The following is a 26,880-nucleotide window of genomic DNA, read 5'->3' as shown; positions in this document are numbered from 1 at the left end:
CCTGCCAAATGTCATTCCTGATTGCTTCTGCATATCCTTTAAATATTCCTTGCCCAGGCTTTCAAATTTTCATTCCAGGTTGGTTCTTTGAAATGCTGCGTTGTGGCCCAGGGGATTATTTTAGTAGTATTATTCCTATCAGCATTATTTATTTTAATTATCAGGTAGTGGAACAAGAAAATTTGATGCAGTTCAGTTTTTGAGAGGCTATTTGTAATGTAGATGAGATGGATGAATACAAAATATACAGAAGGCTGCAGCACATCAAAAAGTCTGATTTAATGGTACAGCTTGAAGGGTTCCTCAGAATAATTCTCCATAGTTGCTGCTCTGCTCCTTCATTGGCAAGTGTATTTTGAGCTTTATTTCACAGAATCACAGAATAAGCTGAGTTGGAAGGAATCCACAAGGATCATTGAGTCCAACCCCTGGCCCTGCACAGGGCCATTCCCAGTGTGTGCCCAAGAGCATTGTCCAAGCACTGCTTCAACTCAGACAGGTTTGGTACTGTGAGCACTTCCCTGAGAAGCCTGTTCTGGTGCCCAACCACACTCTGGGTGAAGAACCTTTTCCTGATATCCAACCTAAACCTCCCCTGACACAACTTCAGGCCATTCCCTCAGGTCCTGTCACTGGGCACCACAGAGAAGAGATCAGTGCCCATCCCTCCTCTTCCCCTCATAAGGAAGTTGCAGACTGCCATGAAGTCTTCCCTCTGTTCCATTTAGTGGGTGGTGGTTTGGTCCTCTCCTCCTCTGGAGCACTCATCTGTGCCTGTAGTTATACCCATTCTGCTTAATAGCATCTGACTTAATAATTACAAACATTTCAGCCTAGAAGAAGGTCTCAGTCTAGGTTTTCAGCCTGAAATACCAGTACCCCATTCCAGTGCTATTCCCTTGATCCCCCAAAATCAGTCCTATGCCTTCTCTCTTGATTACAGAAGATTACTTCCTAGTTTTCAGTTGACCTGGCTCTTGCAGTAACTCTCTGTGCATCTTCTTTTTGCCCTTGCAGGTATGGAGAAGCATTATTTATGAATTCAAAGCTTGTCAGTGGGGTCACGGAATTCCTCAATACTGAAGGAGAACTAAGAGAGGTAATTTTTAAACTACTTCTGTCATGTGAGGCTGTGTTCATTGCAAGCAGGGAGCAGGGCAGGAACAGTTCTCCAGAAACTCTGGACAACTGAAACTCTGTTCTCTCTGCTGCAGTTGAAGGACCAACTGCCTGTGCAGCACCAACCTGTTGGGCAGCACAAGGATGAGGAGCAGATCACAAAAGCACACAAGTGTGTAGAGCTGGTGTCAGGAGGGGTACTGTACAGGCAGTTCTTTGTGCTCGGCTGGATATGAAGGTTTATCTTTTTCTCTTCGCTATTGGTTGAGAAACTGAAGATGAGATGTTTCTATCTTCATTAGCTTATGCTGCAGAGGGCAGACCTCGAAAACATAAGTGTTGAAAGTAGAAGCTGCCAATGTGTTCTCTGTTTTTCTCAGAGTATTTTCCATGTGAGAAAATCTGCTAACTGAATATGCTGGCGAAATGACACCACAATAATTTGTACTTCTTATTTAGATGGGAAAGATTTAGATGGGAAAGATTTCTCATTTTAACTTCACACCAGTTCTGACTGAGGTAGCTGTACAGTTGTGCTGTACCCTGATTATCACCTACTCAATGCTGCTCCAAATGGATACAGTGATTCTTAAGCAGCACAACCACTATTATGTGAACTCTGATTGTACTCTGATGTTTTGCATCCAACCATTTGTCTGCACTCAAGTCTAGTGGCCTCAGTAGCTTAGGGAGTGGCCACAGGTGGTTTCCTCCCTTCAGGTGGGAATGACACTGTTTGTCAGATTTGAGTTACTGCACAAGGAGGCATTCTGTACTCTTAGTTTCCACCTTCATGACAGGATTGGTAAGCTGCCTGGTTATACGTCCCTAAAAGAAACTGGTATTGTAAACATTTTGGTATAAAAAGTACAGAGATCAAGTAAAGTCTGATTTTGATAGTTTCCAGGTCCCTTTCATGCTTTTAACTGTGATGGGAATGAGACAGTTGCAGAATCAACCTTTTCAGTTTTGAGCCGAGGCTCAGAGATGTTGCTGGAAGTCAGAATTTAGCAACCGTGATGAATTTGGTGTCACCAGGAAAAAAAAATAAACTAGTTATTCGTAAGTGTTGCTAAAACCATCTAATTTTGTACAAGTCAACATAACCTGCAAACTATTGTGCAGATCAGCCTTTCAATTTTCACTTAAAAAGAACAACAATAATTGAAAACCTGCCAGCACCATTGGGTATAATAATCCAAGTGCCGGTGCTGTACTTTGAGTATACACAAGAAGAGAACAAGAGCCTTTTCAGTCTGCAGAAAAAAAGGTCAAAGTTTTCATATAAGGGAAGGAGTATGTTTCAGGCATTCAAAGATTATCAAATGCATGCCTACTTGCTGTTTTGCCATTCTCTTCTCACTGTAAACATCCCTTCCTTTTTTCAGCAACTGACCTGTATTATATAACCAAAAGGGATCTGCATATCAAAATAAAATTAATGTGTTTTGAAGCTTGATAAAACCAGAGGGCATCAGTACTGCCTTCTACTGATATTTGCATATAAACCTTAATTAGAAGCAATTCCAGTGCTCCCAGTTTGGTTTCTTAGGTACAAATAAAAGTTAAGAACAGCCATCTACGCAGTGCAGCAGTTGAGCTGCAGGAGGGAAGGAGGTAATTATATTAATATGATCCAGCACTGACATATCAATATCTTCCAGTGCAATGTGAAGCAATTGCATCACATCTAATTGACAGTTTGCTGTCTTAATATATTTCCTATTAAATCTTTCTACCTGATACTGCATTTGCTTCTACATTGATTGTGGAAGTTTGTCCTAAATGGCTGACTTATTTGTATGCACTGGAAAAACTTGCTTTCTTTAGTTGCTGCAAATTTAACCTGTTAACTTGTATTTCCAGCTAAAGAACTTTATAAAGAGTTACGAAGGGGGAGCTGCTGTCTCTTTCTCTCGTGCTGTCGAAACAGTGGAAGCCAATGTGCGGTGGCAAAGGCTTTATAAGGAAGAACTGTTCCAGTGGCTAAGAAAATCCTTGACACAGTAATCTGTCTTTTTAGCCAATCATTTAACATGATGCAAGAGGATTCTCACTGCAAGAGGAAGAGGAGACATTTTAAAAGTGTTCAAGATGAAAATCATGAAGACAAGATCAGATTGCAGGGATAAGGTTTTTTGGTTTATTGTTTATTCCATTGTGGATTTTTCTTTTTACACTGAAATCTTGTGAAATTGTCAAGAAGATTTTCAGAAGAGAAGATCATGAATGCTTGTGAAACCCAGTCCTCAATGTACACAACCAAACATGATATTAAGTGGTGCATGTAAATGTTGGGAAAAAAACAAACAAAAATCCTTCAAAGACTATTTTGTGCATGCTTGTACTGTCTCTGCCTGTATTTTAGCATGCTTATGTATAACAGCCACATTTTGTATGTGAGTTCTGGTTACATCAAAGTTGGGCATTATACAAAGCACAAAGACTCTACGACAATCACTGTTTCAATGGACAAAAGGAAAGCCAGGAACAGGAAATGCAGAAGGCTTCCAGCTTGGGGCGGTATGAGATGTAAAATCAACTTTCCCACTTGCTGCCAGTTTGTCTACCACTCAGATTGTCTCTTAATGATTACAAAGATGCCAGTTCATTTTTCGAGTTACCAGTTGTATCTGCAGTCTCCATATTCCTTTACTTAAATAAGCAGAATAGTGAGAGAAGAGAAATAGAAAAGGGCCAGGAGCAGGATTAGAGAGAGAAAATGAGAAGAACATCATCATTACATTATAATCATATACATTTGTTCATTGCTGATCAGTGAAACAGTGTAGTTTCAACTGTGAACATCTGCTGGGGCAGGAGCTTTGCAGTGATATCACAGAATCCATGAACCACCTCTTCTCAGCTACTTTACAAGGCACTGAAATTCACAATGGATCACCCAGATCACCCAGCCTGTGCAGTATTAAGTTTTATAGCTCATAGTGCACAAGTATTATAAATAAACATAGGATTCAAATGAAAATTAGGAAAAAGGGAGATATCTTGCATGCAAAGACTTAAAATTACCTAAGAGGGCTGTCTTTCATGTGGTAGACCAGTCTCTGTAGTGATTTATTATGATAGACAGGTCAGATTCTCTGTATGGGCAATAATTTTGCAAATATAGAATGTACTATTTATGCCATCATTGAAAAGTGAAATATGGAGAAAGTGAGGGGGGTGTACATGTGTTTATTTGTACTGACTAATACTAAGAACATGGTTTTCTTTCTGTTCCCTTGTACTTCACATAGACTATTGTTCATGAATGACATTTTTCTTAATCAAGTTTGTTTCTTCTCAATCCTTAATCTGAAAGATCAGTGACACAGTGGAATTATACAATGACTATCTGCACTCTGAAGCTAAATGCTGAGCATAAAACTGGAGGGGGGCCAAATACTCTCTCATGTCTACACTGTGGAGGAAAAAGCCACAAGAATACAGTTTTCAGGAGTCAGATTGCAGCAGCTTCAGAGGTAGAATGTAGATGTGGGGCAGTGCTTCTTTGTCCCGTCCCAAGCTATCCCAACCATCTGACCACATCATGGCTGTGTACATTGGGAACACATGGCCCACCAAAGCAGAGAGCAGCCATTCTATCTGGTTGTTGCCCTCACAAGGCATGGAAATTAACTAACATGCTTTACACTTGCAGTTGCTTATCCCCAGTAAGTTGTGAATTGAAACATTAGTGTGAAAAGAACCAAACCAAACCATCTTCAGATATTTTCAGAGTTATGTGGAGACAGTATTGTTTTCTGGGCTCTCATTCCCAAGGTATTCTGCTCCTCAAAAACTAGCAGACCCATCCCAAAACAGAGCTGTTGTGCCCGTCTTGCACCTGTCATTGTGTGCCCTTTACTTTTGGAGGCTGTTGTTTGTGGATTGGGTGCATGAAATCCTTGTGTGGGCATTTGTTCAGCTGTTTGGTGCTGTGTAGCACATTAGCTTGACTCATGTATAACCAAAAGAAGAGGAAATCCTGTGCTCTTGTACTGTTAACTCTTTGCCTTATAGCAGTAAGCCCTAAACCTTTGTGCTATGTTGCAGTGCTAGTGAACCTGCTGCCCAGAGACACTATCATGTCAAAGCTGAGTGAAATCCTCCTCCTCCTTTGTATTTTACCTACCTCACAGGGGTGTTGTGAGGCTTGACTAATGTTAGCAAAGCACTTGAATATCTTCTTATGAAAGGCATTTAAAAGTGAAAAGTATTATTTTATGCGGTTGACCAAACACGACCTTAATGCCAGTATGTAGCGTCACATTTTTAATTTCTACTGAGAAAAATCACATGCAGACTTTTTTTAATAATAAAAACGCAAGCCAAATACTATTTAGTATAACCTCTACCCTGTAATGAAGGCCAAAATTGTGATATCCAAAGAGTGTGCGGAAAGCCAAGCCCTCAAATATGAATTGCTTGGAGGATTTCAGAGAACAGAAGAGTGTGAAATGGTCTGTACCTTTACAATTTTAGTCAGTATTGTCTTTGATGACTTTTCTTTTCCAGAACCACAGATGGAACCACATACCTTTCAAGTTGCACATAAAAGTTTCTGGTCTTCCCACTGATAACAGTATATTTCAAAGTCAAAAGTTCATTACAGCCTGTGTGTTCTGCACAGTGCACAGAAATTCCTGCTCTTGCTCATTTGGATTGAAGTTCTTGCACATTTAGCTGGTGTTGGATGTAAATTGATATTTTAGTGGCCTTGAGCAACTGGTCTACCACAGATATCAAGTCCTAAGTGTATACATTATACATACCTGTTGATGTGTTGCTTATATAATGGTTGTATTCTTATAATGTTAGTATTATTGCTCTAAGGTTGAACTGGCCTTTCCATTATAATTCTCTATTATTTTATTTTTTATGTTTTGTATTTTGCTGTTTCACACTGAATCGGGATTAAATTTAAATGGATTAAATCTAAAAAATCCCATAACTGTTTTCTGCAATATTCAAACATCCTGCATTTTATTACATGTCTTTAGAAACCTTTTTTTAAGAAGTTTCACACAGCTGTGTGTTAAAGAATAGCTGATTCCTCATGGAACGTTCTAATACAACCTGCTTAGAAAAATCTATTTATTTTGATTTTCTTTCTCTTTTATCAGTCCTTTTCTTCCCTTGTCCATGTCTAAAGATGGTCCTCATTTTTATGATTTGGATTGTGATTAGGAAGCCAACTACTCCATACTTTTCAGCATTTTCTAAACTAGTGTTTAACTTTGTCCTTTCTAGTGAGAGGAGAATGTGCAAAATGTGAATGCTGTGTGGGCATGGACATGGGTGTCATTTTATAGAGATTTGATGAGGGTAGAATCTTTAATCAGCCTTTGTATGACTCAGGATCCTTTATAGTTATTAATTGATATGGTTTCTTAAATCATATAGGAAGACATATGAATAGACATGATTCTATGCCAGCATAACGAAACAGCTATTGTTTTTTTATAAAATTGTCCACTACAAGTATCTGGCCTATTACTTTGTAGCTGGTAGAATTATTCATGTATCCACTGCTAATAGCTGTTAAAATGGTACTAGCTACTAATTGTGACAAGGGCAGAACACTGTGAAAGCATTCTTCTGAAATGACATGTCATTTCTGCTATTACTGGGAGTACTTGGACATTAATTATGTTAAAAAAAACTGCATGTGTTCTCAAGTGCATCTAAATTTGTGACCTTCGATTATCTTTTCAGTGAATATAGCAAGAATTCTGATATTACACTGGAAACTGAAGGTGAATTTTGTGTCATTTTTGGTCAGTTGTAGGTATTCCACTGATCTTTAGAGTGCCAAAGGAAATATGCCCTGATGTGAAAGGGCACTTTCACAGCAAAGATCCTGAGGCATACAATTAAGTCTTTAGTAGTAAGTAATAAAAAATGAAAAGTGTTTGTGTGGTGTGTAGGTGTGTGTGTGTGTGTGTCTGTGTGTGTGTATGTAAAATCCTCCATAGAGATACTTTTCCCATAAAAATCTAATTTGGATAGACTAAAGCAAAGCTAATATTTGCAGGAGAGGGTGCCTTTATTTAGATACTTGCATAATAAGGTTTTGGTTTTTCACATGATCATAAGTGATAGTGAAAATAGACTTTGAGGAAAATGTGCAACTTCCTCTTTGAGGCTTGAAAACTGCTAATGTATATAATCAGCTTATACTCCCTCTTGCTATGACTACTCACCATATCAGGCTGCCTGCCCTAAGCAGGATATATAGCCACAGTGTCAGTATGCATATGAAGGAGTAAAAGGACCATCCAGCTGTGGAGCAGCCTGAAGAGAGTCTGTTTGCACATCTATGGATGGAGCAGTCAGACAACTGCTGGCTGTATCACCTGCCACTGCTGCCAGACCACCTGGGTTAGGAACGCAGCTGGGAACTGCTGAAATGCAGAAGGGCTCCATCCAACCTTTTTTTTTCAGCTGTATGGAACAGACAGAAGGTCCCTTGGCCTGAGTATGGGTGGTGGGTGATCTTCAGAGATGAATGCCATTGCCTTGTGCTAGCAGAAAGCAAATATCCAGCTAATGAACCTGCACTGCTCAGGAAAAACATAAGCCCTGAGCTCTGGCCACCCCAGCTGAAAAGCACTGACCAAAATGTTTGTAAAGGTCTAGAATATTATAGTGTCCCTTCTTCAGAAGTATTTTCAAACAGTGAAATATTTAATTTTCAAGTATGAATAGGAACACAGACACTCTTTCTTTATGATATTTTTGTTAATATTTGAAAGTGTAACAGGAATTTCTTGGTTTTTTTTCTAACAGGTAGGCTGGAAGGATGTACTACAAATTATTTGTGGTAATAATTCCAGTAATAATAGTAACTGTACTCATACCATTAAAAAAACAAAACAAAAAAAAACCCCAAAAAACCAAAAAAACCACCAATCAGATGCCTACATAAACCTGTATGGCACCAGTGATACAGAAATTTTGCATACAGTAATGTAAAAAATTGGTCACTTTGTTTCTCATACAATTCTGCAAGGTTCTGCCAGTCTTAATACCAGTTCTGAAACTCAGTGAAACCACTCTGACTTAAGCAAGTAGTCCATGCTGACATGAGTAATTTTGTTTTCAGTAGGCAGGAAAAGAAGAAAGGATTTTTCACCTAAGTAAGGCCACGTGCCCTCATTGGGCAGAATTTTAAAATCAAGTATATTTTGAAGAATCTGGTTAAACTTAGCTCTGTCTTGTGTCCATGCTGACAGTGGAGAGGGATACTGAGCTTGATCTCTGAATATGGTAACACAATTGAGGCTGGAATTTAAAAGACATATGGAGCCAGTTTCATTGGGATGTGTTTAAGGAGAACCACCCACATGAGAAGTGCTGTGAATCAGACCAAATGTAACTTCTCAGAAGAAAAGGCATTTATATTTGACTGATTTTTAACTAGTGAAGTAAGTGTGACCTTGCCAAACAGAATTTCAGAATGCTTTTCTTATTTCATGTGTACCATTTCCTGAGAGCATCAAAGCAGTGCTGGTAGAGAACACAGGTGAGCAGGTTTGTGAGGGCAGAGGGGCTGTACTGCAGCAGGCAGTCATGTGCCAGGAGGCTCTTGCCAGAGTGTCCCAGTGTTTTCTGGACAGTGTCACTTGGATTTGCTTGAGCAGGATAGCCATGGTACAATGGACCAGGCCAGGAACCAAGATGCAGTCTCAGTTCTTTGTGATACGTTTCACTCCACTTAATATGTTGGTTTCTGTAATTTCAAAATGATCTGCAGCCAGACTGGTGGAGTGTGTGTGGCTGCAGAGCTTCTGTTGGTGCCCAGTGAGGTAGATCCGTTGAAGTGACTGATGTGAATTCCAGCTGAGGATCTTCCCCACTGCTCCCAAGGCAACCCTGGAGGTGGCGCCTCGGCTGCTGTACAGGATGTTCCACGTATTTGTATCTAGGTTTCAGTAGCACATATTGGATGACAAATGTTTTACATTTTCCTTTATCTTTTCATTAGAATAATACTTTGTGATTAGTTCCAACATGATAAAGCTTTATAATATTTTTTGAGAACTGTAGAATACTGTACTGTGAAGACTGTGGCTACTACCCTCTCTTTTTCCTGCAAACAGTAGATTTCAGCAGAGATGGACTTTCCTGGACTTAGACACTCAGTGAAGAAAAAACAAACTCTGACCATTTCTAATGGAAAAATCATTGTAATTACTGTATAACTATCCTGTATAAAGACAGCTTTATTATATGTGCAAATGTAATTTTGCTATGTTGTTGTTATGTTTGGGAGACAGTAGGCTTTGGTGTGGGTGAAACATGGAGCCTTATAAAAACAGAGATTGTATCTCCCTGTCTGATGTTTTACTGAAAGGTGTTGCTGTATTTTTGCAGAAGGTAAATATAAACTAGTTCTCTGAAAAACTAACTACACATGCAATGACATAAATTAATCTTATTATTGAAAGAAAGGACTGATGATAAATTTCATTATTTTTCCAAAAGACTCCACATGTAAGATCTTTTGACACCTTGAGAAGAAAGAAGTCATCCTGCAGCTGTTAATGCTGGTTATAATGGATGAGTCCCTCTGTTAATTCTGTCTCAACTTTAGATTAATTCTGAATACTGTAATTAGAAGAACGTATTTTTCCATCAGTTCTCAAATCTGTACTCTTTGGAGTTCAGGTTTTTGTCATGTAAGAGGTATCATGTAAACTGACTTTGTTTAGATACAGTTCATCAGTGTTTTCACATAAATGTCTGTTTGCCAGATCAGAATGCCATTTTCATATAGAGAAAATACTGATGATTGCATAATATCACATTTCTCTATGTACCAGGTGTACATGCATATATAGCTTTTAGTTCTGGACATTTTGCTCTGAAAAATTATTGGTTATTTGTATTTATAGATCTTACCCAAACAGTTTCAACTCAGCAAAACAGTTGGATGTAAGGCAGGATGTGAGTCTGTGTTGACCAAGATTCCACCATATATATATATATAAAAATCTGTAGGCAGTCCCACTGATGTCTATGGGATTAATCATGCACTTCAAATTAATGTATATTCACATACCCTCCTGCATATGACTGAAGTAGTATTTCTGGAATGTGAGTTAGGTTAAAACCTGTTCCTGCACAGGTTTCAGGTGCAGTATATGGTGATATGTTTTTGCTGAATTTAAAATCACAGCTTTATATAGAGCCAACTACTCTCTCTCATTTTTCTTTTTTTCATGGAAAAGGATATATTTTGCATATAGAAGGGAGATGTTTACTGATTCTCAGTATATCTAAAATGCCACACTGAACAAAGTTTTTCATTTTTTGGAGCCTTTTAGGCGTTTTGAATAAAAGCAGAATTATTCTTACAATGCTAATTAGTGAATATAGAAGTAATCAGAAATTGAAACCATTAGCCAAATAAAATATATGAATTTATGAGAACAGTGTTTTTTGTTACACGCCTTTAACAATGATTACATAAATATGGGACTGTTGTGTGTTCAACATAGAATTTTTATTCCTCTCTAAGGACTGACTAAATGGAATTTCTTTTTAAGAGAAACTTGATCTTCTGTATTTTAAGCAAAACAAATTTGAATTTTGTCTCTGATAATAAAATTTTGTATAGTAATGTGTAATTCATCACTGTCTTAATTTTCTGATGTGGAGACATAGCTATGATAAATAATGCCCAACCTTTTGATTTTGTTCCCATTTCACTGAGATAACAGTTTAATGACTGAGTAGATATGCTGATGTTTTACAATGAAAACCATGCAAGAGATGGTATTTTTTGACATGAGGAATTTCTCAAAACATATTAAGATTCTGGGACTAGTAGAAAGCAGAGAACCAAAGAAAAATACAAAATCTGGGCTTGGAGATACTCTTAAGCACTTCAAGACTGACAGGACTAAGACTGGAGAAAAAAAAGAAAAGTCTCTTGTGCTTTTCTAATTATGTAAACTTTGAATAAACAAAAAGATCTTTTCATTGGTAAAAGTGATTTCAACTAGAATGCAGTTCAAATGACTTTTTAATAGAGTCCTTGAATCCAGGCTATTATTTTCCTTTTTTGAAGAACAGTTTTCAGTAACAATGAGATGTGAAATATGTGCAATTATTTACCCATTGGATACAATCATGTTCCCACTGGAGTCAATTGGAGCTTTGACATTGACATCACTGAGAGTAAAAGCCAGCCCTGTATTTTTCAAAATACAGCTTTCAATGCCAGAATGCCTTTTTTCTTTAGCAATTAAGATGTTTTTTTTCTGTATTGCACATCTTAGTCTGCTGAAAAGCTGAAGGGAATTTTTAAGGTTCTGATTTCACAAAGCACAATAGGCAGCTTTGTTGCTTGGAACTGAGGTAAGCAGAGCTGAGGCCTAAATTAATGTGTTTCTAGTATCCCACCTTTAAACACTTCACTGTATTATACTGGGGCTAGAATTTCAAACATCCAGTATTTCAGCAGAGTATGTAAATGTAACTTTCATGCCCCTTTTCTTCCCTGTGTTAAGGTCTTGATCAGGAGTTCAGTGGGCCTAAGGAGTTGGCTTGGGGCCAGCAGAGAGGAGATAGTGGAATGTAAGATGACATATGAGAGGCTAGGATGTGCTGCCTGAAGAAATGTCCTTGCCGCTCCCTTTTCTGCTACTCTCTCTCTGTGACTGTTGAATAAGCTGAGAAAAAGGGCATGACCACCTTGGAAGCATCCCTGGAAGGATGTGAGGAGAGAGAAATGGCACTTCCCTCTGAAATCCCACTGGCAGCACATCTCCTAATCAAACATCAGAGAGAACATGCTTTCTTCCCCAGTGTGGCCACTGCAATCAGCAGCACTTCAGTCTGGCTGAGCTGCTTTCAAGTTGAACATTTTCATAGAAGACCAAATGAAGAGCTGTTTATTTGCTCTCAGCTCAGTGTCTTCAGTAAAAGCAGAACTTTAAAGGGACCCATTTTCTTTGAAAGCTCCTCAGCTGAGCTGCAGGGTGTAGGAGGAAAAGAAGCCTAGAGCCTTTGGCTTGTAAATTGACTTAGGAGTATTTGCTATCTTAATAACAGAAAATCAGCTTTTGCTGGCTAATTTGCTACTTCCTCCTATTTGTAGCAAAAATATATCTAGTTCCTTTAAGCAGCAGCTTCAGCGTGGAAGCCACCACTCAGAGTTGCAGTGCTATCAGAGGCACTGCTGCATATTGCTAGGAAAGTGGAAAGAAGCAATTCAGTGAGCTGATGACAGTCCCATCTTTTCTGAGAATTGAGCACATAAACCTCATGTTAGGGGAACAGTATTGAGAGTGACATGACTGAGGCTGTCTTACAGATGGGATGGGAAAATGAGCACAAAGATATTTGTAAGAAAACTGTATTTAAGGTAAGCTACGTGAAGTAATGAGGGTATGCTTGGGAAATTAAAGCTTCACTATGCTGAAATGTAGTCTTTGAGTTAGTATCCACCTTTACTGTGGCCAAAATTGAATTAAACTAAAATTTCCTGAAAGATTAAAAGGAGACATGCTGCACCCTACCAGTGGCTGTTTGCTTCATGGGGCTGATGCCAAACTATAGAAACTCCTCTCTATTGTTTGAAGCAGCAAATTAGCCCATACTCTCCTCTCTGTGTCGATTTGTTCAAAGCTAACCCATTAGAACCTGGACTAATGGTGCCAGGCTCAGTGAGAACTGCATCAGCAGGGTCATGGTGACAGTGGATCCTCGTGGCACATGTTCCATGTGTCACCTCCTGCCCTGTCTGGTATGGTCCTGTTGCTCTGCTTCTCAGGCCACAGCAGCTTGTAGGAACAGCAGAGAGAGCCCAGGTGAGTTTTGCAAAGTTTTGCCTTTGTATCACCTTGCCTTTTAGCAGTAATAAGAGGGCTGCAGTGAGGAAACCAGGGCAGAAGGATCTTAAGGGGCCTTGGTCTTCTGTGGTGCTAGCCTTCCTTCCCTGATGCACCAAAGTGCCTCACTCTCTGCTGCACTGCTAGGGCTGAGCAGCAGCATTAGGGCTCAAGCCCTGGTACAGCATTTTCATTATGTAGTGTATTGGACCTAGAGTTAATTACTCGTTGTACTGCTGGAGCATTATTTTTAGCAGGCATCATTTTGCTTACTGAACTTTTTCAGGAGTCATTTTGTCTGTTCCACTTACAGTCATTTTTGACCTGCTCATTGCAGAAGGTGAGGAGAAAGAGGGAGAGGATAATAAGATGCTATTACATGACATATCTATTACAGTAATTCATTTCATGTGGCACAGAGCTGTTGCCAATGATAAATGCATGTTCCTGGTACAATTATGAGATGTACCTTGAATTTTTCAACAATAAAACTGTCAAAAGGTTGCAATAGGCACAAGCACAAATGTGAATCTGGCCCTTAAAAAGATGAAATAATGATTCTAGAAATGTTATCGTTTTCAGAGATGCACTTTTAGACCCATTAACTCTTTACAGTTAATACCAAAAGTGTAGATTGTTTCTGTTGTACAGTCATGTATGTAACACATCTTTTTCTCATCCCACTCATCTGCTTGGCTAATTGATATGTTTCAAATACATTTTCATGGAGATCACAGAATTATGTAATAATAGAAATCTTACCACAAAATCAGCATATATTTTCATATATGTATGTCAGTGGAAATCAGAGCAGTTCTATCCATTTAAAATGCCTATAGGGTTTTAGATGGTTGATATCAAAAGTAGATTAAACCTAGCTGGTAAGTAACCCCAAAGACAGATGCATTCCTCCAAAGGAGACCATGTCAGCGTGGAGAGCACAGGCAGTTTGAGGAGGGGTTCTTTCTTGATTTCTGAAGATCTGTGCAGTTATAAAGGACAAGCAGAGGAAGATCCCAACCAAAAATGAGGACAAAAGAAAGCAAGTCAGGAAAAACAAAAAGCCAAGACAAAAAAGCAAGAACAGGGACTGTGGCTCTGGGAAAAGCTTACAGAGAAGGCACTTAAAACTAAATTCTGAATGAAAAGACTAAAAGTTATCTACAGAGGGTTATTTCACATCAACAGGTCCAGTTAATGATAATCTCCACCATGATAGGAGAGAGCTGAATATTTTCACTGGACAAGATTAATGAAACATGCACTTTAAAAATATTCCTCCTGCAGTTACCATCAGCTGTAAGATGTTATTTCTGCCTGTTGAGCATCACAGCTAAATGTGAAGGGTTTGAGAAGCAGTAAAAGGTGAAGACTTCCATAGTGCCTTATTGTGCCTGGTTTAGGCTGGTGAGCCAGAAGCCTTGGTTAGAATTTCACCCAGCGTACTCCACAGCTGCGGATTTTTCCCTTTAGTTTTAAACCAAATTAAGCCATAAACTGTACCATGTATCCAGAGTGCTTGTACCATATTAAAATATATGAACTGCTTAGGGAGAGCTCTTGCTTGGTCTAAGTTTAGTTCACACAATTCAGTAGGAGATAAATGGTTGGCTCAGGAATTTTTTTGTTCTTTTTCAATCTCCTTATTGTAAAGCATATTTTTCAGTAACTCCTAGTTCAACCTGGGAAAAAATAGTCAGATGAATAAAAAACTAATGACAAAATATCAGGATCATGGTTCATAAAAGCTCTTTCTGCATCTCTCTGTACATAATTCATTCTTCTGTGACCTTGTCTACTATAAAAACTTCAAAGGCATGGATGGGGGTTGCATTTTACTATTTTTGTGTGTACAATAAATTAACATGGGTAAATATTTAGTTGATATAGCTGCATGGAATTTCTATGGAGGCTAAGTAATCAAAATTACACACATAGTAAGTGGGAAAATGAAAGTCATATTTTTAAAATTACGTGTGCAAATGCAATTGCAACTTTAAAAGCATTTCACTTACATTCAGCAATTGTACTTTGTAATTGGTTATAAAATGGTGCTAAATATTTTAAGGGTCTAAATAATTTGTCTAGGCTTATAAAAGGACAGAATTCTACTACTCCCCCTCTAGATATGTTGAACTTGCATCTTCTGATACAGAAGCTACATTTCAGAAATTGGTGTAAACAATGAGATTGGCTAAAACAAAGGGATTAAAGGATCATATTAATTTGCTCTACAAACTTGAGCAAACTAAGTGCAGGTGTATACAGACAAGGCAATAAGCTCAAATAAACAGAGCTCACTCACTTTCAGTTGGGCAAGATCGAGTTTGTCTTCCTAATAAGTCAGTATATTCACTTCCTCTGCATTGTGCTAGCAACTTCTGATTTGTGTCAGAGTTGGTGGCAGAAGACTTGCATCCAGTGGTCTGAAAGCACAGCACAGCTGGGACTACCATGTGTCCTCAAAGTAATGATTCAATTAATGTACTATCCAATCCTATGCTGGCAGAGCTAGAGAGATTTGAACAGCTGAGACAATGCAGTGCAATCTACTCCTTCCAAAGAGCCTGGTTCCTACAGTGTGTGTCAGACTTGCTAAGTTTAGTTGTCTACTAGATAGATCAGCCTGCATCTGAGCTGGTTGTTGAGGATCCCTTAGTCAACATGGTAAAAAAATCAACCAATCTCATCATAAAATATGCAACTAATGCAGTAAGGTGGATAGAAATGCTGAATATAATAAATTTTGGTAGTAGGATAATGCACGTAGGAAATGTTAAGGCATAACCTGAAGTGAAAGATGAGCTTGTGGGAAAAACTTAACAGCATTTACTGTTAATTAAATTAATAATTGAAGTCCAACTCAGGGGATTGGACAGAACCTCAATGTAAAAAAGTGAACCATCAAGCTAAGGGAGCCTCAGCAGGTGTTTTGGATTTTTTTCATAGAGCTCTGTCACTTGTGTTAGATAGGAAGCAATAAATCCCAATCAAAATATCTTTGAAGACAGACCTGTCTGTTCTGACAGATGACAATCCTCTGGAGTGGATAATTGCTGCAGAGTAGAAAAATTGATTCTTTGTTTTAATCTGATTTAACCCCAGACTTTTTTTAAAACCTTTTTTATTATGTGAGATACTTGCTTTTGTTCACTTGATTAGAGTGTATTTAGGATTTGCCTGTTTACTGATGATATATATCAAGAACAGACTAGTGTAACTCCAGGAGTGCTCCAAGGGCAGAGAGCAGATGCACTCACTGAGCAAGGCTCTGGTTTGCTTTTTTCATGAATAATATAATTTTTTCATTCGTCTTTGATGTCATGCTAGGGAAGACGTTTGGTACAGAAAATCCTTTACATTGTGTTGTCTTTTCAGTTAGTAATGTCTTGTGTCATAAAAAGAGAGGTGGGTAGTATTTAAGCACTATGTGGTTGCAAACATAATGATTTCGTTGTAGTGCAGCCACATGGCAATAAGTTATGAACAAGGCAGCTGTAGAAAAAAAGAAATAAAAAAAAAAGAAAAAAGAAAGAAAAAGAAAGAAAATATTGTAGGAATATAAAACAAATAAAAGAAATACTCATGATCATGAATAAAGGCATTGGACTTAAATGGATTAGCATGCAACTGTAATCTGATACAGGAAAAGGGCACCAGACAGCTGACTACTTAGTGAAGAAAGATACTGAGAGAGAAGTATGAAAGTGGAACAATACAGTGTCAATAATCTGAAAATTATGTATAAATTATTGCCTTTGTCCAAGAAAAAAGCAGCTTTAGGCTGCACAGCCTCTACACATATTTCAAACCATTGAAACAAGGTAGACAAGTGAAAGAATAGAAATGGAACAATTATTACCTACTACTGGGCTTCAGAAAATTGGGAGTGGCAATACACAACAATTATGTATACTTATGTAGCCAGAGTGTTGCCCTTTAATAACTCTAATATTGATTATTAGGTTGTTAAATCAAAAGTGTTAGGGAAAAAAGGCATTTCTGGAGTTGGGGAGGATAATGAAAGCAAGAACATTAAGTAGCTTCTACTAAGTGAATTTACTGAATGATAAGGCATGATAAACCGAATGATTGTTCTTTTTTTGATAAAAGTGCAAGATTATTGGATGAATTCAGACCAGGAGCCATCAGGTATTTAGATTTTCATAAAGCATTTGACAGCAGCTTTCCAAATTAATTCAAATTGACCAGGAAACAAACTTGTTCACACAGAGTGAAATTGTCTGAAAAACTGTTAACAAAAGATAAGGAGGAGTGGCAATCTGTAAGACTTGGGAGAGATATCTAGAGGATATCTGGATTTGCTCAAATTTTAATATCTTGTTAATGGTTTTTCAGAAAGGAAGGAAAAAACAGTCTTTTAATGAAATGTGCAGTGTGAGGGACTTGTTAACAGCTGTGAGAATGGGGAAAATTTATGGGACCCTAAGTAATGAATTTTATAATGGACAGGAAATAAGATTCAGCTCTAATTTTGGGCTAATTCTCCTGGAAAAAGTAATTTACAAGCTCAGTTACTTAGTTATTCTGTAGAATGGAGAAACCTAAATAGTATCAGAGCAACATAGTCTAGAGGAACTGTCAGAGCAAAGAAAGTGCAAGTTCACAATGAGTTGTAGTAGCAAAGTGAGCAAGTACCATTATGGGATCACACTGTAAAGCATAATTTCACTGAGCAAGGAGTCTTTGTCTACTAATTTCAGTTTGACTACAATCGGATATAATTTTTCATTCTCAGAAAGAATTTAAGAAATATGAATGAATTCAGGATGAGAAATAAAACAAGATTTAAAGAGATGGTAAGCGATTCCTCCAATTACATGTCTCAACTTGTTAATGAAATTCAGTCCTTGGCAAAGAGATCATGAAAATAAAATGTGTATGTATTTATCTGTAGGTATAAGAAAATTTAGAAAATTTTAAATGAAAGACCAATCACTAAAACAGCCTATGAGTGCAGTAAAGTGGAGGAAGTTTCTATGATTGTATCTGAAGACAAGAAGAATCCTAATACCTATAGGAAGAATATTTGCAGTGTTATCTTGAAGTACATTGATCATTTGTGTGTTTGCTATTTGTATCCTTACATCTGCTATGATAACATGGGCCTTTAGAGGCAATAAGAAGGGCAAGGGAGAAGTGCCCATAGCTTAGCTGTCCCAAATTTAATAGAATGGATGGGGTGAATCTTCCAGGAAGAATAATGGGATGAAGGTAAAAAAAGGAATGCCAGACCCAGATGACTGGTCTACCTGCTATTGCCTCTCCTGTCTAAAAAACATTACAAAAGGTGAATCAAAATCAATAGTGGGTCAGATTTACTGCCCAGTCACATCTTTAAATTTCCCCATCTGCTGTCAGTTTGTGTCTCTAAAAGATGTTTGAAAAATATCAACCACATTCGCTTGCTAGCTAAAAGCAGTGTAGATTGACATCTGCCACTGGAAATGGATTGTAGGTAGGACTTTGAGCATCTTAAAAATGAGATCCTGATGCATAGATAAATCTGGTGACACACTACAATATTGCCTTCTGAAAGTGTGCAAGATATTCCTGGCTTGCTGCCTATTACATAACATAGCTATTAAATGCAGATTATCTTTCATAGGAGAGGCAGAGATTAATGAGTCAAACAAAAATGATTAATTAAATGAGCCTGATCAGACACACTTGCAAAATTAGCTAGCAAAGAGTTCTATAGAAAAAAAAAGAAATATTAGAGCTAGATTGCTCAAACACAATTTTAAGAAGAGTGGCAATTCATATAAACATACATTATCACATCTTAGTATTCTTATTATATTCTTTTAATTTTCCTGTCAAATGCATAATCCAAATACATTGCAGGCTTTACTCCACAAACAGAACTTTGGGCAAGAAAAAAAAGGTGGCCACTGCCTCCTAAATTGAGTATTGAGACTCTGCTGGATTCTGATTCTGCACTGGTTCTTTCTCCATTGGGGCTGGAGTCTTCAGTGAGACTCTATGCAAATCCAGAAAAGTCTTCCCTTGCAGTCAGGACAGAAAAGAGCTATAAATCAAAGCCACCTGATTTGCTCTTTGTCTTTAGGCCAATCATTTATCCCTAGCAGAATGCAAGTCATTTAGTCTTTGCATAATAGTACTTTACCCTCAAGGGATATTGGGAGATCTGAGTGTTGAAAGGTGGGAAAGAGTTCAGAGAGTCTTTGGTAAAAGTTGGTTTGCAAATTCAAAATTTTCTTGTTTAACCATGCTGTGATGGGCAGCACGATTTGCTATGTACCATTCTTAATAGCCATTTCCTGCTCATTTCTGCTGAGATTTCCTTGTGTCTTGGCAAGGCTGACACTGATGCAGTTGTTATCCAGCTGTCACTAAAACCTTGAAACAGAAGGTTGACACCTCCCCAACCTCTTTATGTCCATGCAAAGTGTTCTCCAAAAGGATGCACTCAGTGCAACAGGGACGTGACTGGTCCTTGAAGGATTTCTTGGGATCCCCAGATTTCTGAGGCACATTTGTTGACACAGTGCACTACTGTGGTCCCTCCAGTGCAGCTCACAGCCTGACTGCCTGTTTTGTTTTTTTACCACTCCTCTAGAATGGGTTTGTCAGCTTAAGGACTGCACTGTTCAAAGGGACTGAGTGTCTGGTACTGCTTTCTCCCCCACAGGTACAAACTGCTCTATTGTCCCACTCTCACTGATTGACACAGTTAAGTTAAGCAGCAATTTAAACTTACCTCTAATTGTTCTGTTTCAAAACTAAAGAAGGGATTTTGTGCCAGAAATCTTAGGTACTTTCTCCAAATCCATCGGTAGGTCGAATAAAAATTATATTTCTGCCTACCAGCTTTGTACAGCCTTTTTGTGGGCATTCCTGGCTGCAGTAACAGGACCTCTGCAAAAATTTACAAACTCTACTCATTGAAGACTGCCAAGATGCCTTGCTGACACTACTTCAATTGCCATATCATCTGATAAATGGCTGCATAGTTCAGTGAGATTCTTTTGGTAAGGGAAATCAAGATATTGGCTCCACCAGGCTGAATACAGCCTCTTTATTTAATTTATGTAAATGTCTGAGATCAGTCAAATTCCCAGTGTAAGTTTCTGGAACTCCATCCGTCACCATCACGATGTCCTTATCAGTTGATGCTAATGCTGCTGTTTCTAACTCAAAAGCTAAAAGAAGGTGTGAAAATGGATGGATAGATGAATAGCTGCTACCCTGGAGATTTCTCACTCATGATGGACTTGGGGCTGACAGGTGTGTGGTGAGTGAACTCAATAACATCCTGACTGTGTTTGTAATTATATTCTCCATATTTATTTTTTGTAATAATTTAGTATTTAGCATTAATGTTTCAAAATATTGTTGTAAAAGATCTGTGATCTTTGACACTCTATCCAGAGCTTGAACCAAAGGTAATATATTTTTTGAGAATGTGCAATAGAAATCACTGGAGAAAATGAAAATAATTCACATGCTTGATCACTGGCAGAGGCATTAGCCTTGGAGAATGTAACTCTAGCAGAAGCAGGAACATACAAGATCTATGTGTGGCTGTGCTGACTGCGGCACAGTTTAATTGACTTGGATGGTTGACCTTCCCAGATACCTTCTAATGTGAGGGATTTTCATTGTGCCTTACAAGGAAGATGGGAAGGACACTGAGCCTCTGGAAGAGTCAAAGCAGGGAAAAAGTGCTGCCACTGCAGTTTCCATCTGCTGGAAGAGGCCTGAAAAAAGAAGTTTTAGCTGCAGATGGGGGGGAGATCATGCTCAGTATCCTCCGAGAGGCACTGAGGTTGTGAGAGAAGATGGAATTAAAAAGCAGCTGCTTTAGTACTGTCCTTCTCAAGGCTCTTCTCCCTCTCTCCTGCCAGCAGTACCCACCATCAGTCCCTGCTGGTGACTGGTGAGCCTTTGGCTGTGTGTGCACACAGACAAGCTGATGTCTTTCATTGACACAGGGTGCTGTGGGGAGTTGGGCTTGCTACTGACTCTCTGTCTGCACACTTCCACGCTCTGTCTGCCTTAGGGCTGGACACTTCTACAATTTGCCAAATAATTCAATAAAAAAGGTGGCAGAGGTATATTTCTGCAGTGGAAATAGCAGTTAACCTTTTTTTCTGGTTCACCTTAGCTAATAGTAATTTTTTGACACTTTCATCTGTTACTCACACAGTTTTTGGCACGGGTGATTCCCAGGAGTTAATTGGTCCCTACAGCAGAAGAGAAACCAGTACTGTTTTGGGAGATACTTATAAAATCTGTGTACATTTTTCCTTGGGAAAGATGGACACAAAGAAATCCAATGGCAGAACACCTCTTCCAGAGTTGTGGTTCTCTTTTTCAAGCCAGAGTGTCTTGACAAAGCAGCAGTAATTTCTGTGGTTAGTGATCTCATGGGAAGAGCAGTGCCGCCTGATCAGAGAAACACTTCAAAGCACTATCAAAATTATGATAATTCCCTCATTTAAAAACTCTTTCTGGCTTCCTATCAAAGTGTATGCTTACACTGTAGCTACACAAGTGTTATTATAGATAGCTTTAAGCTAACTATGTCACTTTCATAGCAGAACAAATAAGTGGATACTTTCCTGCCTGCTGCCTCAGAACCAAGGATCTTCAGACTGCTCACAGGCAGTTCTCACATGAAGTTTGCAATCTTTAGCTCATATTTCTAGAATAATCTAGTCTAGCGTCATACTATAGTAGTTTTCAAGTTCTTAATTGAATCCTTCTTGTTCCAGCCTCTGGGGAAGACTCATGGCTAGAAATTACTGTCCTTGAGGACTCAGATGCAAATATTATAATTTCAATTAATGCCACTTCTGCTTCAGGGTAAATTCAAAGGTATGTTTTTGGGGCTAGTCTTCAAGGAAGTTCATTCACCTTTTGTGAAATACAGAAAAGCCCAGGGCCACATTTTCTTTTTGAAAGAACCAAGAGAGCCCACTGGATATTTATAGCCTACATCAACAAACACCTGGTGAAGGCCATGTGTTGCAGTCCAAACTTCCCAAAGTTGGTAGATGTCATTGTAGCTGATGACTTATTGCCTCTTCAGGTGAGGATGATGTTGTGTCTGCAGTCATTAAAATGTTCCCAGTGATTGGCATTACCAGACAGAACCAATTCACCAAGAGAATATTATCTGCCTCCAGGAGTAATATTTTAGAATATTTAATCACCAGCAACACAGAAAGCAATTGTCTTTTAAGCCAAGATGGCATAGTAAAAGTTAATATAGTCATTTTTCTCACATCGTAAGCAGGCACATTTAGCAAAGGAAGACGGTAATTTTCTATCAAATAACTTTGATCAAGAATAATGACTTTCCTTCCAACTCCCATGTTTCTTCAGATCTCCATACTTTCTGTAAAAACTAAGGTTTTAATTATATTCTTCTTCCCTAGAGAAGGACTTCTATGAAAAGAAATCTTGAGCCTTGCAGCATTATACTCTTACTTCCTATTATTGGTGTAATTAAACAAGAGCCTATGGACACATTTTTTACTACACATTGCAGGGACTCCAGGAGCAGATCCTGCAGAGCTTTTTCCACAGGATTCTCAATGTATTCCCTCTTCCATCTTTGTCCATATAATGGGACTCTAAGAGAGCAGTTTTCCAAGGGAGTGCTTTACTTGCCTTTTGTTGGGCAAAACCAACATGATATTCAAAATAAGTTGTTAAGCTTGTTTTACTTCTTTCCCAACGAAATTAATTGTTAATGTCTCTTTATTCTCTGGAAGCAGAGTTATACAAAACTATTACCATCTGACTTGTGAATTCTGAGCAGCTTGCTCAATCAATATTTATGAAATGATTAGTCCTAACAATGAATTGTAGTCAAAATAAGTGGTAGGCCTAAAATGTAACATTTTTGAATACTAGACATTTAATCAATCAAAGAAAAGAGTGAGGCAAAATAATGAGTGATTGAAGTACTGTACATGAATCCTTTTAGTAGTCTAAGCTAAAAGTAATAACACAGTCTTTGTCAAGCTTGTCTGCAGCAAAAATGCTAAACCTCAAGAATCAAATTCCACATTCTCCATCACATGGAGCAGAAGAAATCAAATGAGATAAATTACAACCTGAAGTGCCAAAGGAAGGCACCTGTGGGATAAATGCACCTCCATATTGTCAAAATACAGCACTGCACATTTTTTCCGTCGCGTTAAAAATGCATAACATAGGAAAAAAGGGTGTCAGCTTGCAGAATTAGATTTCAGGGATCAACTTCTTTAAGGAGAGACAATTTGTGCTGCAATGTGCCACATTTTGAGTGATCTGAGTCCTGACAGGAGAGAATAAAAATGCAGTCAGCAGCAGTGGCAATATATTCCACTACTGGGAGGATAACAGGGCAAGAAGAAGCAAAGTGTTTCAGAAGTTCAGGTAGAAGTGTGAATGCATTTCAAATATTTATAATCATGTTACAAAATGAGTTATTTTGACATACAAGTGGGGAAAAAATACTTAAACCAAAGGAAAATGAAGGTTGAATTCTGGCTTCTTGGCTCATAAAAGGATTTCTACCCTGTTATTTTGTCCATTCTACATTGTAGAAAATTACTTACGATAAAGCAAAACTGAAGTACTGTCTCGTCAGGTTAAAATGCCAAAGAGTTGTTCATCGTGGGGACATACAAGGGAGAACAATGATTTGGTCCAGGATTGCATCACATGAAGTACAGAGTGTTAAAATGTGGCACAGTGAGTCACTGGCTAAGGCTGACAAGTTGTGTGTGGGTGTGTGTTAGGAGCAGCAGCTCTATACGGAGGGACTGGACCTATGTTGCAGGAAATTTGTTTCTGAGTAGCTCAGGTCTGCTCCCATGGGAAAAATTCATGTTAGCTGCTGAAGTGCATCTTCTGGCTCAGTTTTCTCCAGAAGGAATTCAGGGAAAGCTTTCCCATATGAATCCCTCATATGAATTAAGAAGCATTAAAGTTTAGGCAAATGATGGGGAATTCTCTTGAAAGGGCTCTCATCATAGGCTGCTTGCATATGCAACTGCTTTGAAAAATTAAAACCATAAAAGGCACAACATATTAGCATGATAATAAGAGCAAAAACCATTCTGTCACTGAGCTTATTCATAGTTACCAAAACAAGAATAACAGAAATTAAAAGTTATTTTTATATTTAAGGATCTAAATCTGTATAGGATAAGTAATCACATAAACTCCCTTAAAACTGATAATAAAAAAGGTGTTAGAACTTATTTTGATTTTATATATAGAGAAAGTTTAATATTAAACTTTGATTTTTTTTGTGACTGTGTGTTGTGAAGTTGCTTAGCACACTTAGAATTTAATACTATGCAAACAGGGCAGTAAAAAAAATTAAATTAATCATGCAGCCTTTCCATTGTTAAATGAGAAAAATTCAGTGTTGTTCATCTGATTGTAATGTGGATATCTAAATTAGGTCAGGTGCTCATATATGTTTATATGTTTTGCCTGTGTGAAAAGACTAGATAATCAGGAAGGTACAGAACAGATGAATACAGGTATATGAGGGGAGATGAATATCAATTACAATATCCTAAGTGTTCAGAATATTATTGGATCTTACCTTGATGAATCATAAATATGTTTTACATAGGCACTGCTTGGTGTAAATGTAATGGACCCTTTGATTTCTATGTCTATGTCACCATTTATTTATACAACAGCTTTTGACATTGGGTGTTATTAAACCAGTATGGAAATATTATAGAGGGCAGAAAATTTTCATTTATGTTCAAACTACTGCAATATTGTTTTCCTTCAGTTAAGCACTTGAAATGAGAGGTGCAAAAATGTAAACGACTATTTTTTTAGCTGCTGGTCCTCTCAAATAATAACAAAAGTAGTGTTTGTCTTTATTTTTATATGATTAAGAATGAGATTGTTCTGAATCTAGTAATATAGACACACACTCAGGAATTACCTCCACAATTCACTCTGGGTTTGCTCTTTCACTCTCTCTGGGTCAGAAGGTGTTCTCTATTCACCACCAGGAACAATCTCTGTGACTGATACTTCCCTGGAGGAGGGCATAGAGGAGATGAGGTCCTGAGCCCTTTTGGAGCTTTCTCATAAGGGATTCGGGAGGAAATAAATGATGTCAAGGCCAAAAGTGACTTTTCCATGACTGCTCTTAATTTTTCCAAAGATTTTACCTCTGAGGGTGATGACTCAGTTTCTGAAGCTGCTGGCGTTTGAGGGCCTTGCAGAAAATCCACACAATTCTTCATATGTGCCATCTTCTGAGGTTGTTTCAAAATGCCTCTGTGGGAGATAACTCAGTCAGCAGTTCAACCTGATTTCCAAGAAAACTTCACATCTTGGATGATGGAGTATAGCCATCTTCTATGTCTATGCTGTGTCCACACTGGTGAAAGCATTTGCACCAGGGAATGGTGCCTAGCTTCCAGGCCAAATCCCACCTGCTTTTATTGTCATTCTCATTTTTCTATAGACTGGGTTCATGTCTCCTTTGGGCTCTGGGTAGCATGCTTATGGCTGCAGGAAATAACTGCTTGCTTGCTTTGTTCATTTGGTTCTGTTCAAGGAAAACATCTGGAATAATGAGAGGATTTTGTTCCAACCTGCCAGGCCACTCTCATTTTCTTTTCTGTCAGGCTCCCATTAGTGTATTTGGGCCCTGGGGCATGGCAGGGAGATGCAGGAGGAGTTTGAGGGGGTGCAAGGCATTTTGAGCTGAGGTAGCTGAGGTAGCTGAAGCTCAGGTAGCCCTCATTTGAGGGCTGAGGTAGCCAAAGCTGGCTGCTCGTGCTGATGAACTGCAGGCTGATGAACCTGGCTCCTGCTTCAGAGTCACTTCACTTTGAGGAAAGAGTGACCTAAGGCACAGAGATACAGTTTGTGCAAGATCAGGGGGCCTGGGCAGGAGCTGGGGATGTAAATTATCTGACAGCCCTATAACTTTTGGCAAGCAGAAAAATGCACAAAAAGGCTGATAATTATGATAACAATTGAAGTGAATGCTTAGGACAACAGAGTTACAGCTGTAATGACAAATTATATCATCAAAGTAAGGTACATAGGATGAATTTCTGCTTTGATTTTAAGCAGGAGGGCACAGCAAGAAGATATGGTCTTTTATACAGCATTATAATTATGCAAAATCATGTTATTAAGATTCCATGCATTTATACTGGAAAAAGCTGACATAATACAGAAAAAATGCTGCAGGTTTGGGAAAGAGGTTCTTTCAAGCTTTTGGGTGCTTTTGGTTTGGGTTTTTTTGTTGTTTTTTTTGTTTGAATGTTTTGCTTATTTGTGGGGGTTGGGTTTGTTTGTTCATTTGTTTGTTTTGGATTTTTAAATAAAATATTATAATTGTATGCTTTCTAGGAGTATGGGATGCAATTGCACCATTAAACATGAAAAAGCCCAGTGATGTATCTGCTTAGTTACAGCACACATAATGCCAAAGGATGGGGGATAACTCTATTATTTTTCTTCTGTATGATGCAATTAAATTTTATTTTCTGTACTGTGAAAGCCACAACTGTTTGCCAGTCCTCACTGGACACTTTGGGAAATTACTAGAATGTCAATATTTACTTCTTTTCTACCAATATGCAGCAAAGCCAAGATCTCCTTGTGTATAAGTGTGTGCATGTGCGTACGTCAAGCAATACTCTACAGTGTATATGGGCTAATCAGCTACAGAGCTTAAATTTAATAGAATTTCCTAAGAGAGCAAACACTGTAAATAAAGTGTTTGTGCAGAAGATGAACTCAATCTCATCTTAAATAGAAAAAAACCCCTCAGGATATAAAAATATATAGAATAAGACAGTGATTTTCCCAAAGGAGATGTGAAAGGGAAAGACAATAATACAGATTAGCCAGTGTTTGTAATTGTATTAGTGTGAGTAAG

At 38.2% G+C, this 26,880-nt stretch overlaps 1 protein-coding gene across 1 annotated transcript in view; it reads left to right on the top strand.

Moving 5' to 3' along the window:
• The window catches only part of TRHDE (thyrotropin releasing hormone degrading enzyme), a 210,068-nt gene extending 199,321 nt beyond the window's left edge, over positions 1 to 10,747 (top strand). Inside the window, exons 18-19 of the mRNA XM_054631593.2 lie at positions 1,018 to 1,099; positions 2,986 to 10,747. Of these exons, the coding sequence (XP_054487568.1) occupies positions 1,018 to 1,099; positions 2,986 to 3,129 (226 nt within the window). The 3' untranslated portion in view covers positions 3,130 to 10,747. The remainder of the gene's footprint in view (positions 1 to 1,017; positions 1,100 to 2,985) is intronic.
• The last annotated feature ends 16,133 nt before the right edge of the window (positions 10,748 to 26,880 follow it).

This window comes from Agelaius phoeniceus, chromosome 5 (assembly GCF_051311805.1).
Source record: "Agelaius phoeniceus isolate bAgePho1 chromosome 5, bAgePho1.hap1, whole genome shotgun sequence".
Taxonomy (NCBI): domain Eukaryota; kingdom Metazoa; phylum Chordata; class Aves; order Passeriformes; family Icteridae; genus Agelaius; species Agelaius phoeniceus.
This window is presented reverse-complemented; position numbering and strand designations above follow the sequence as displayed.